Consider the following 14,010-nt stretch of genomic DNA (forward strand, 5'->3'; position numbering starts at 1 on the left):
GTTGTGGGAATGTTGGTTTTAAGAAAAACACAGTACCTTACTGAGTTACAGATTACAACAAGCTGTTGTAGGAAAACTACCTACAGTATTGGAAGATTTAGAGCAATTTTATGTACCACTTTGCAACCCCTAATACACAGGACATGTAGTTAATTACCTACTTTACTTAAGTAAAGGCATGTATGTGATCTATTTGAGGCTATTTTGAAAAGTGGAATTTTTTATATGCAGAAAACATGATTAAATTAGTTAACCTCCAAAACTGGGGAAACACAGCTATGTAAACACAGTTGGTAGTCAGCCCTCTTTTGGGCTTAATAAAGTACTTACACTGCCTCTTTCTTGTAAATACATCTAATTACTCCACCATGTATCTACAGTTCTAAATTGATTTACTTTAAAGCGACTTTTATACACTTTAATGTATTCTAAAATCTTATATTCTGTTAATCTGATATTCTTTAAAATTGTGATTCTGACCACTAAATGAATGAAAGTAACGATTGACAAATTGTTTTTTAACACAGGAACTCATACGGAGTCTGAGTGTGAAACTGGGCAGTTTCAGTGCAAGAACGGACGGTGCATTCCAACCCTGTGGAGATGTGATGATGATGATGATTGCTCAGACAGCAGCGACGAGGAGAACTGTCGTAAGTAGCCCACAGTCTGTTACTTTGGCGGATAAATGTAATGATGTCTTTGCTTGCTACCCCATGGACCTTGAATATACCTGTGTATCGTGTACTTTAAAAGTCTTAATCTAGGACAAGGACTCCCAAATATTTTCAGCTGTTTTATATAAGTTGACAAACATTCATTGCTAGACTATGCTGGTACATAACTGGATAACATTATATGCTGTAGATAGCTGATTAAATTCATGTTGTAACTTTTGGATGAATGACGTTCTACTGAGAATAAGCTGCTTATAATTTTGCTTGGGGCCCCTCTGGAATCTTCCTAGCATTTGTTAGTGTGCAGACGTCAGTGCAGCAAGTTCTGATCCTGGATCATTGGTCAGGTCACATGGTCACAGGAATTTTACAAATTTCTCACTAGTTTCACTTTCTTAGTAAACCTCTGGCACAAGGATTGCAATACCCTACTGGGTCAGAGCAGGCCATTTCGTATTATTATTATCATTATTATTATTACTCACCTTGCTGTGACTGTGTAGAGATGATGTCAGTCATGTTATCAGTGACACAGTTCACCCTGTTATGCTGCCTCATAATGCTTTGTATATATAATGGCTTAAAAAATTGTATCATTTCTGGAATAGTGTGATAAAATTACAGTGTTGCGTGTCACGACATCTCACTGCTGAGTAAAGCAACATGCTCAAATGCAAATACTGTGGCTCTTAGATACGGCTGATCACAAATTGGCTGCATCTCTCTCTGCTTCTGTGGGCAGGTGATTTTATAATTGGAGTTTCAAACACAGAATTGCATATATACAATCGGTCAATCAAATATTGTATCATGTGCTTCAGGAATGTGTGAAAAAGACCCGAAGTGTGCAATCCCGCTCTGACTGACGGTGTACCGTTCAGGAAATTGCAGACGACCAGCCGAGTAATCATATCTTATACATTTGTCATGGTACTAATTGCTTGAAAGGTTATATTAGCTACCAATTGATTCATCGCTTATCTTGGGGACCGGCACGCCAAACCCATGATTCTCATCTGTCCATGGTGGCCACTGAATATCTTTGCAGTTCCTTCAGTAAATGCAGTGGCATTTACAAGCGTGTCTCATTGACTGCAGACTGATTGGTATTATTGGACATTTAGTGGGCAATACTAGATGTAAGTGAAGTTCGATTTTAATGAGCTCTCCTCCCCTCTAAACAGGTGTAGTTTACTTTGTTGTTTGGTATTAGCGTTGCTCAAAGAGAATGTGAAAATGAAACTTATTAAGCCACAAGGTGACAAACTGTTCTTTCTAACTGAGCCACTTTGTTGCAGAAATGTGATCTGTCTCATTCTCCTCTCTTCTTCTTTTTGCTACATATCCTGTAAGCTTCAGATGCAGTTATGGTTTCCTCTTGGGCTCCTCTGTCACTCTCTCAATCTCTTCCCCTGTTCAGTCTCTACCATTTACCTCTGGCTGTGCCTTATACTCCCCTTTGCTACATACTCATACTGTGTGCCCTCTCTCCCTTCGTACCCAACTTGCACTCTCTGTTCTTTGAGTGCTTCAACGTTCAGTCTATTGGAAGTTGGGTGCTTCTTTCTAAAAAGCTGTTTCACTTTCTCAGCATTGTAGCACCCATAAGGGGCTCCCCCCCCCCCATTTTTAAATCTCCTGTAGGTAACTCGGCAGTGCAAATGCCATTGACGCTATGCCCACTCCTCTTACGCCCACAAAGAGCATCAGCTGACAGGTTGGTTGGAGATAAATCCAGCAGCGTGACTCTGGTTGCCGGAGTGATGTTCAGTGGCTGGCAGTGTGCCAGTCCTTCGAACAGATGCCAGCACTGCCACTGTGCTCCCTCCCAAAACCCAATATCACCAACAGAGCTCAGCAAGGAGGAGGAGGAAAAGAAAAGATGGGGCAGATTTGATTGAGAGGAACAGGACAGTGTAGAGCAGAGCCCATAATGAAAATAGGAACAAAGTATTTTGGAGAATGGGCAGTGGGGGAAAAGGAGGCAGGAGATAAGATAACGCATAATAACGAATAAAATGAGGGTAAGGTAGCAAAGCCAGCAAGTTTCGCTTCACTCGTGGTGGTGTGGCAAAGCTGAACAGGCTTGGCACATATGTAATTTAAGGTAGGCTGGACATCAAATGGATGCCAATGCTCTCATTCACTAAGCATCCTTCCAACACCTGATTGGATGAGTGTAACACTACCTTGGCTGTCATTTGTCTTTGCTTCTGACTTTCAAAGTGAATATACACAATGTTTGTTATGGAAAAGTGGTCTATGTCTCTAAATGAGGCTACACAATAAGACTTAAGTGTATATAATCCTGCAACTGGTTGTTGTACATAATCTCACTTTTACTGCAACGCAAATGCAAAAGCATTACATTACATCAACAGTGTCATTGTTAAAATTACTCCTTTCATCCCTGTAGTTTGTTAAGGCAACAATGTGCACACACCAGGTGTAATTCTATCATACACACCCAGGCCAATTATTTGGATGTGTGCAAGTTTGAGCTATAGTATATAAAGTATTCTGTTTTATATCTGTTTTATTGTCTTTGTGCTTGTGAAAGCACTTTGTAACATGGTTTTGAAAAGTGCTATATAAATAAATATTATTATTACTATTATTATCCATCCATCGTCAACCGCTTATCCTGCGTACAGGGTTGCAGGGGGCTGGAGCCAATCCCAGCTGACATCGGGCGAAAGGCGGGATACACCCTGGACAGGTCGCCAGTCCATCGCAGGGCCACACATAGACAACCACTCACATCCACACCTAAGGACAATTTGGGAGACACCAATTAACCTAGCCTGCATGTCTTTGGAGGGTGGGAGGAAGCCGGAGCACCCGGAAAGAACCCATGTGGACACGGGGAGAACATGCAAACTCCACACAGAAAGGCCAGGGTTTTCAACACACAGCCTTCTTGCTGTGAGGCGACAGCGCTAACCACTGTACCACCGCGCCGCCCATTATTATTATTATTATTATTATTATTATTGGTGTGCACACTTATCAGTCAATTGTCACATCTACCATTTCTTTCTCTGTACACACACATATGTGTCTGTCACAGCAGGGATGACCCCAATAGCATCCTCCCTCTATCAGCTGTATTTGAATAAGTCTTGGTAGATTGGGTTGTCTTATGTGCCTTGTCTCTCTTTTCTTTCATTCTCCCTTTCTCTCTTTTTCTTGCTCCTCCTGTCCTCCCCTCTCCTCTTGCTTCATTCTCAACATGCCTCTTGGTAGATTTCGCTCTTGTTGCCCTGGGAAACGGTAAAGTGGTGGTGATGATGATGGTGGTGGTAGTGGGGTTTTTGTGCATGCGTGTGCTTTCTTTGTAGTGAATACAACACTCCAGCACACATGTAAACATACACATGGCAACTCTCCATCTTTTGCACGGCTCTGTATGACCTATATTTTGGCTGTGGAATTTACAGCAAAAAGGCCTTATCATTTCTGCAGCGGATTTAAATAGATTTAAACATGCCTAATCCAAAGTGCCACTGTAAAATAATCTCATATCTGAACCTCATGTTAGTTTCAATTGTTCTCCCTCTCTCACATTGTTGTACAGTCTCCTCTCCTCCAAATGGCCTTGGTCACACTGCACTGTAAAAACACAATCTGTGAGAATTAATTAAGAAACGTACAACCATGAAATCAGACGTGATGATTAGCGGTGCAACGATTACTCAATTAATCGATGGAAAATTAATTGCCATCAGTTTTGATGGCTGTTTAAGACATTTATCAAACACAAATGGCAAATATTTGCTGGATACAGCTTCTCAAATGTGCGGTTTTCTGCTTTTCTTTGTTTTATATCTTTGTTTATTGAATATCTTTTGTGTCTTTGACTATTGAATAAAACAAGCTAAATGAAGATGTTACTTCGGGCAGTTTCCACAATTTGTTGACACAAAGAAGTAATCAATTAGCCAATTATAGAAATAAGCATTTGCAGTAATGGTACACACAGTGCAAAAAAACGTGAAGGGAATATAGAAGAATACATAAGGGTGAGAAGAAAGTTATTGTTGAGCTTAGTGTGTGTGTGTGTGTGTGTATGTGAGGACAGTGAGTGTGAGTGAGTGTGTGTGTGTGTGTGTGTATGTCAGGACAATGAGTCTGAGCAGGTCTGAGAAGGGGAGCGTCTTCTCTGCAGTCTGAGACCAGCTTCCCATAGAGGGGACATCACAACACATTTCACGCCACTGCTCTATATGTGTGTGATTGTATGAGGCCAGGCTCTCTCTCTCACACAGACACACACACACACAACACTATAATAAGACACTTCATTGAAGCGCTTCAGGCATAAAAGGCATTATACTGAACAGCTCACAAAAAACACATTTTGGTCACCTGCTGATACACACACACGAACACACACACTGCTCACTGTAGCACAGCTGGGGTCAGACTTTTAATGGGAGTATGAGGTCAAAGGTAGCGGTAGCCTAATCAATTACACAGAAACACACACACAAATACATACACACAATGAGTGTGCAGTACCAGGACTATGTGGCGAGACTAGCATAGAATATAAAACAAGAGACACACTACTTCTGAAAGGACAAAATGCACACACACAGTGTTGAACCTCTTAGAAATGTTCTGTATTATTTCTATTCTGCCTTGTCTAACTCCATAAAACACACATACACATCAGCATATACACACTTTTGTCCATTAACAACCACACACAAGCACATGGCGGTACCCCACTCAGTCATTTGCGTTTCCATATTGGACTATGGACATAGTTTTGTGTGCATGTATGTGTGTGTTTGTGTGTGTGTGTGTGTGTGTGTGTGTGTGTGTGCGTGCGCGCAGCTGCAGTGGTCTAGTCTCCAGAGAAATAAACCCTCTGCTGTGCTCTTTGATTACTGAGGCACTGTGGGACTGTGTGTATGTGTCTGTGCATGCACTGTGTGTATGTGTCTGTGCATGCAAGTCATATGTGTTTCAGCTGGTCTGCTTTGTGTGAGGGGAGAAAGCATTTCACAAACGAGTGATAACACACAAGGCACATGTCGCTGAAAGTAACTAGTTGTAGCAAAAATTGCTAGTTGGTAAATTATTCTGTCTTTATACAACGTGGGTCTTATTTTCATAGTTTTGGACATAATTTCAGTATCCCTTTGCAATGAGAAGATAGACATCAACACTACATCTGCCTGTTCTGTGTAGGAGTTTTAAAAAACATTACATACAAAAAAGTTTTAATGGTGGACTATGTTCTCTGCTTATTAAAAAATAAAACATGGTTTCAAACTAAGTTTGTGAAATTGTTCCAAAAACAGTATCACAAATAAGCCTGGCTTTATTTCATCAGCTATACTGAGGCTTTACTGATGTTTAATCTTCCATTTACATTAACTACAGTGTTTCCCCTAGGATGGAGTTATAGCAGCGGAGGTGAAGCAAAATTTTTGTCTGAATATAAAACCCCAACACAGCATGTCTCAGCAGTATTGCTCTTGCGTCCATGAGTATGCGATGCACATCAGAATAGTTTAAAACTTCAGTGTTTACCCAGTTTAATGTGAGCCTTAGTTGAATGTTTTGGTGTTGATGGTCATGGTCAGGGTGGTGTGGGGTTTGCGGGTCCTCCCCCAAGAAAATTTTATGTCCAATGACAAGTATTTAATTTCACATCACATTGGGCCATTATTTTCACCATATGTCTGAACAAAGAGTTGGAAAAGCTAGAGCAGATGATAAATAACCCATCAGCCAAAGATCAATCTACTGGGGAGGAACTACAAACTTTAGATTTTGGGAAAGTTATTTGGTTGGTTATGATGCTCTCCACAGTGATTTAACATTTATTGCACAGCATGTTTTGGACATCACCCCCTAAAACCCTGTTAATATGACCTCAGATACGATTGTTCATGTTTGTCTTTTGTGTGCAACATGAGAAACCTCCTCCCTTCTGAGGTGCATTTTATTTGCACATTAAAATCCAATAAGAAACATCTCCTCATTAGCTTAAAAGGACTAGTTTGCATCACTTTACTAACCTCAGCTCCTCCAGTCACCACCGTTGTTTTGTTTTCCTAACAACCACTTTTTCAGACTCATCTGAAAATCAGTCTGTACAGGACAGAGCTGCAGGCTACTTTCTGCCGCTCAGACAATCAAACACTCGCCGCTCGGACAATCAAACACTCGCTGCGCACCTCCTGATTACTTACAGGAGGTATTTTGTTATAACAGCATCTGTCATGTAGATGTTATGTACAGAACAATGAGAGGAAGCTAGCCAAGCATTGAGTCTTGCTGTGCTCCCACAGTGTGTGAGTGAAAACATTTGTAGCGCATAGTTTAATTATTGTGGGAAATTTAGTAGCGGCGGTCATGATTCAGCAGCAGCGGTGCGCCACTGCTGAATGCATATAGGGGAAACACTGAACTAGTGCAGTGCCTGTTCACAAGGGCTGATGTGACGTCTCCCTGCACTTTTTAGAGTGCAAGTGCAGTGCTTGTTCCAAATGTGCGTCTTACATAAGTTTCGCCTACAGCGACAGTGGCGGGGGTACTGGTAGATATTCCGCGCTTCTTTAGAAATTAATACTCTTAATACTCTTACAACTTCATTTCACAAACGAGAAAGATGTGTTTTCGGAAGTTGAAGCCGTAAGACAGAAGACAACAGGGATAAGATTAGCAAGGTTTGTGTTTAGCTAGCTGGCTATTTAGCTTTATTTGGTGCCTTTTGTTGAATCAGTCATAAAGCCGATGTGCGTGTCAGTGTCACTTTTCATGAACTGACAAATCACAGTGGAACATCAAAAAAAGTTTGACGTGCTACAGCAAACTTTTATAATATTGAACTCTACTAAGTTGTGGATGGTGCACGGAGTAGACAGATGAAGATTTAGCCAGAGCCAGGATGCCATAATTTGCCAATATGTGCTCCTTCTAGCCAGCCTCCTAAGATCAACACCTCCCTCTTGTTCTATTTTATGTCTATTTTACTAAAGTTATTGTTATCATTTATTTATCTTGTTTACATAACACACGTAAGTGTGGCATGGTTTGTGTATGAGGTGCTGGTTTATCGTGTATCCTTCCCTGGTTCACAAACTATATTCCACACTTCATAAGCCCCAATGCATCACAAGCCCAAGAGTTTTCTGTGACGAGTGTTTTCACTCACTGTGATAGGTCTGCAGGGTTTTAAAAAGCTGTACATTTTTTTAAAAGCTGATTTAAATATGAAAAGTTTCAAAAAACATCTATAATAATGGCTTTATTTGTATAGCATGCTTCAATAGAGGTAACAAAGTGTTTTACAACAATCAATGTAAAACATGAACAAGTGGAATAAAAATGTGTATCACAAAGAGAAGGCGCACACACATACATACAGTATAAATATGTACCGTTAAACTTTGATTAATAGCCTGTAAAAATCACTGAATTGACCCTACCTATATTTGGGACAGGCGTGCATATGGGAGAGTCCTTTAATTCCTTTCGCACAAAACTGAAATAGGCTACTATGTAACAGTTTTTATTATTAGTATTTCAAACAGTATGAATATTACTTGTATAAAAATTATATCAAATACACGTCATTTATTTGATTTAGCGCTGACACACAGCTTATGCACTTTTATTTTGTAGGCAGCAACATAACAAATACAAACATACTCAACAATAAGGTGCAGGGAGAGAAAAGTGTGGCAGAAGAGAGAGCAATGGACTTCACATGACAGTATTCATAACTTGAATTCATTTTTATGAAAAGCTTTTTTGATCGGTGGACCCTAACAGACAAAAGGAATATAAATAATCAAGGAACAGACGCATTCGAACTTAACGAGCGCTTCAAAGGTAAGGGGATTGTACACTTTTTTTTGTCTCTTGTACCATGGCGGTTACACCGGTAAATCTATTTGAATTAGACTTTGGGGCTTGTTGATTCCGCTAAATGAACTGAACTATTGAATTGTGGAGATGTGTAGCATGTCCATACTGACATATTGATCATAAGTTTAAGCATTAAGATTCGTATGCTCGATCTAAGCAGCATAGAATCAGCCAGAGTGGGCGACCCTGCAGGGTTTAAGAGGTTGATACATCAAAAGAACTTCTATAAAAACCAGAACAGGCGTCTAATCGAGACCTGCGTTTTTTTTGTCAAAATATGTTCCCATACCAGGCCTGTAAACGGGGTAGGCTGCTATTTGTGACACGGCTATTAATTGAAGATTTGTGGTATGTAAATTGTACGGTTTGTACAATTCCTTGCTAATAAACTCTGTGTTACTCAAACATTTTTTGTGCTCCTAAATTTCTTTGTGTGATCCTAATTTTCTTTCATTTAGGACCACATGTACTCCTTGGGGGAAAAAAACGTATCATTAAAATAATTTTAAATAAAAAAACGTCTTCTTATCTAGATGATGCTAGTCTCTGTCCCTCAGTCGCTCTGTTGACACATCAAAGTTTAAGACTGCCAGCTGGCCAATCCTCTCTCAAAAAGGATCCATTTCCTGATTGAATGTTAAACATAATCAAGTAGACACATGCAGCATTGCTAGCCTGACAGATGACAAGCCTAAAATGCGCCAGGGCACCACCTTTGTCAGTCACTGTATCATGCTCTACAAGCTAACAATACCTGGTGTGCTGAATAGGTGCTGGGTGCAGTGGTGCAAAACAGCAGAAGGGTAATTTTAGCTGAGGTCAGTGCTGGCCTGAGGCGTTTTCACTCTCTCTCTATCTATTTATGTGTCTCGCTAACTCATTTTTGCCAAATTTCTACACCTTGCTTCCTTTCCATCTTCCTCTTTCTGCATTTGTTACTACTCCCTGTCTTTCTGTAGACCTTTGAAGTAATGGCTTTGTATTGACATGAAGGGCAGGGGTATGAAATGCAGCAAACCTACAAGGACGAAGCAGATGCTGTAAGTGTGTGTGAGTGTGGGAGAGATAAAGTGAGACTGTACTGTCCATCTACATAATTCTAATCCAATTAGTAAGTGTCTCAGCGGGTGCGAATCTGCACCATGAGAAGTGTGTATGTATGTGTGTGTGTGTGTGTGTGTGTGTGTGTCAGAGTAAGCCAAGATAGAAGAGCCAGTGAGTTTGCCTCTGCCCGAGGACTCATTTATCTTTCTGTACTGTATTATGTTTATTTGTAGTAGTTTTATGCTTTTGGATCCAACTTTCACTCCCAACTAGTGGGTTATTTTAACGAAATTAGAAAGTATCAAATCAGAAAGCCATAATGAAACTAGAAGAGCATGATAAATTAAATATCAAGTTCTTTTATAATGCGTCGATAGTATAGTTTGAAGGGATCTTATAAAACTTTTTGATACTCCAAGTAATATTCTAATGCAGCAGCCATTAGTTTGTACACAGGAATGACACCACCAAGTTTACTTTTGACTTTTGCTGATAGCAGAAATTACTGCTCACATGAGCTACCAGCAAGTATGAGCCCAAATAATACTTATCAATGATTGTGTTAAAGTGTAACATGAGCAGGGACTTTTTAAGTCACTGTTGTATTTACAGCACTGATCTTAAGTAGCCAAAAAAAAATCTGTTAATACAGCTTTTCTTGTCTTGCTGATGTTGTGTAGTGTTTCTGCATGTTAAACCTTTTTTGGGATTGCTGGTGACATTCAGAAAGCTTGCTTATTTGCGTCTCTGCCCACTGTTGACCAACACTAAGTGTGTGGCGAGGCAAATGTGAAAGCTTTCAATAAGTGGTTGCAGTGTGAAAGCAGTTGTGCTTGAGCAATAGGTAGCAATGTATTAAAGCATATGAAAAAGACTATGACTTTTAAACTATTGGAGAAACTGAATATCACACCCACACTCACATTCACTTTCTCACACACACAACAGCAAGAGTGCAGCTGACAGACGGTCAGGGTCTGCAGCATAGTTCTGGTGCCACAAAGAGTCAAGGTGTTTTTAGAAAAAGCCATGTTTGTGGCCTCTGCTTTCACTTGAGGAACAATATGGTTGACCCTGAACATAACATTGCTACCTCTGGCCTGATGAACAATGCAGAAAAGTTATAGATGGTTGAGAAATATTCAAGGTGAACCATAATGTGGACAGAGAGGGAAGAAGTGAGTTAGTTAGAGGAAGTTTGTAAGAGGTGTTAATAGACAGTAAGGAAGTTTGTTCTTCCAGTCAATTTGACGAACAAAATAAAAGTTGGTTCAGGCTGCTAGCCTGAAAAGTCTCTTTAATTTAGTAGTAAGTTTTCTTGTTCTTTCTCTCCCGCTCTCTTTATCCCTCTTCCTTTCTGTACCCCCACCCCCTTCTGACGTTTCTGTCAGAATTGGCTCTTCCTTTTTTGACAGATTACCTTGTGTTGTTTGTATGCTCTGCTGCAAAGTCACTTATTGTTCAAAGTCAAACTACGATAACACTACAATCCTTCTTCCCCGCTGTGTGTATGTGCATGTTTAGCTATGTCTCATTCTCGTGTGTCTCTTTGTGCCTGTGTTGTTGTGTTGTGCTGTTGTTATCCCCCCTCCCCAACCCGCCTGTGTCTGACAGGGTATCATGGCATTAATCCCCAGCTCAGATTAACCGAATATCTTCATGTGCCTCCATCTTATTATTTACATTTGCTGTAATCCTGTTTTTCACCTTGCGCTCTGTCGCCTGGTATATGCAGTCAGGGAGCGGCATATGAAACAACAACTAAGAATGCTGATGAATAAAACATGGCTGCTAATACCACTTGGCTGGGCTGACACCGAGATAGGGCCCTTGAGTGCTGCATGTCAAAAGTTTTCATGAGAACTTTTATATGGCAGTTACCAAGTGGAGCAAAGATTACTCCCTTTTCTGATGATATTGCCTTAATTTCTCTGACTCTAGTTGCTATCTCTTTCTCTGTTCTGCTTCATTTCTTTCTTTATACATAAAGAAAGACTGTTGGTTTGTTCAGTTTGATTCATTACATCCCTACACAGCTTCAGTGTCTCTTGTAAAACAGGAAATTTTCCACCCACCTGGTGGTAAAGCAGGTTATCAGTTTGGTAAAGCTTGGGGTTGTGGCAAATTTGGTGCATATACGAGTTTGTTTGTGCATGTTGTTCTTAGATGGGCGAAACTAGATTTTGAGGCACCTGCAGAGAGAAAGCAGACGGAAGGAGGCTTTGAACCTGTCAAAAAAAAGTAAAATGTCTCAGAAAGTGTAAATAAACTCAGACCTCACCCTTCAATTATCTGCACTATTAGGCAGCAGAAAACCCTTTCTGATGCAGATGCTACAAGTACATCCTATAATAGAGCACTAGTTCCCAATCGTGTTGCGTTATAGTGTCATTAATCAATTAGTGGACTGACAGAAATTTTCAGTCAATTTTTTGTTTTTCATTATTATAAATTGAAAATCTTTGGTAGTGGGACTTCTGACGAACAAACCAGAGCAAGCAATTTAAAGTCATGTTTACATTTTTTCTCTTCCATGCATCTTTCTGCCCTATCCTACACCTTTCTAACTTTTGTCCTTATTTCACACTCTCTCTTTCTCTCACATACACACACCCTTTTCCTCTCTTTGTCCCCTTCCCTCCATCTGGCGTTTGAATGAAGCTGTTTATTTAGATTACACACACACACACATACACACACACACAACATATCTCCTTCATACACACGCCTTGCCAGGTTCTAAGCCTGGGAAAGGGCTTTTTACCTTGAGGGGATTTTGCTTGTCGTTCGTTGCAGGAAGGTGGGGTGAGGTGGTGGAAGGGGAAGTCACTCTTTGATGATATAGCTAGTGCTCAGTAATACCGATTATCAGAAAAGAGGCTGGTGTGACACAAAATCTCACACACACAGACACACACAGAGCCTATGTTTTGGGGATACACATAGTGCTAAAATAACTCTTTTGCTTGTAACATGCTTTATTATCAAAATGCATTGACACAGAGTCAACATAAAGGGGTTGGGAGGGGGGATTGAAGGGTGAGGAAATAGTGAAGGAATCATTGGTAAGAACCACATTTTCCACTGCTGATTGAGGAGGGGGAAAAACCTGTTCTGATTATCCTCTGAAACTCCTGATTATAAAGTCCTTCCTCTTGGAGTTACAATGTGGGGATTATTGGAGTATAGTGTGTTTGAAGTCAAAAATAAAAAGCTGATGCATTGTAGTTGCTGGAGCAGCATCAGGAGTCTCTCAGGACGTATTGACGTGCAAAACGTTCAGCTGTTTGTGATGTTGGCTGCCTTGCAAAGCTTTCAGCTCGCAGTTTAAAGATGCTACGTTGCGACAATGAGCCAAATAGCGAGGGAGAGCAGATTCTGGTGGGAGAAATTATTTTCTCCCTGTCGTGCTTGTTACGTAGTAAAGGAAAGCTGTTTTTCATCAGATCTCCTTTCCTGCTCGGCCCTCTCTCTCCATCCTCGCCTTCTTAAAGGTCTCTGTCTGTTTTCTGTCTTTCTTCTTTTCTGGCATGTGTTCATGGTGCATTTAACCAATGACAACTCTCTCTCTCTCTCTTTCTTTCTCTCTGTCTCTCTGTGCCCCCCACCCTCCACACCCTATTATGTGTCATTGGAAGCAGCACTTGAATGTTTGGAAGCAGGCTGAGAGGCCCCTTCTCTCTCACACATACACACATAAAATCACACACTTAAAAAGATGCATTGACAATTATTTGTGTGTGTGTGTGTGTGTGTGTGTGTGTGAGCATAATGAATAGTTGTGTGACCTTGCATGCAACATCTGCATTATCCTGTTGGGTTCACATTTTCGTTCTTATTTTCACAGAGATCATGTTTTTATTAGCTTTTTCATGAGCTTTTTAAGTCTGTGTCTGCGTTTACACCTGTTTACCTATATCTTCCGGAGAAAAAGTGTATCCTGAAGCCTGTTTGTCTTAGCGCTTGGTAATATGGACCAAAAAGTCATATCCTGGTACTGTTAGGCAGAATTCCAATATAAAATATATATATATCAGCATTTTCTGCTAAGTAGGCTAGGGGGGTGTCTGTTTTAGCAGCCATGTTTATACTATTTGTAGTAATTTACTTGATTTTCCAACTTAAGTGTCACTCATGTATTGAATCTGCCTCCTTCAGTTCTCTTCACACTCACAGACCTGACCTATGTCTGATCCGGTTACTTTCTCCATCAGTAGTAGGCTACATTGTATAAAGTCGCCGACTTTCTTCCACCCACAGCGGCGCTGCATGTTGGGCACATGGTAGCTAACGAATGACATCTGACTGGTGTGTTCACTGTCGCTTTATCTGGTCCGCACTTAAAATATAATATATATATAAATATTACTTAAAATATCAACCGTGTCGCTATTTATAA

General features: G+C 40.4%; 1 protein-coding gene across 3 annotated transcripts in view; it reads left to right on the forward strand.

Annotated features, from left to right (window-relative positions):
* lrp8 (low density lipoprotein receptor-related protein 8, apolipoprotein e receptor) overlaps nt 1-14,010 on the forward strand; it is a 193,019-nt gene that overhangs the window by 1,071 nt on the left and 177,938 nt on the right. For all 3 annotated transcript variants that reach the window (XM_046049282.1, XM_046049284.1, XM_046049283.1), the window contains exon 2: nt 528-653. In XM_046049282.1, coding sequence (XP_045905238.1) covers nt 528-653 — 126 coding nt within the window. The remainder of the gene's footprint in view (nt 1-527; nt 654-14,010) is intronic.

This window comes from Micropterus dolomieu, linkage group LG05 (genome assembly GCF_021292245.1).
Source record: "Micropterus dolomieu isolate WLL.071019.BEF.003 ecotype Adirondacks linkage group LG05, ASM2129224v1, whole genome shotgun sequence".
In the NCBI taxonomy this organism is placed as follows: Eukaryota; Metazoa; Chordata; class Actinopteri; order Centrarchiformes; family Centrarchidae; genus Micropterus; species Micropterus dolomieu.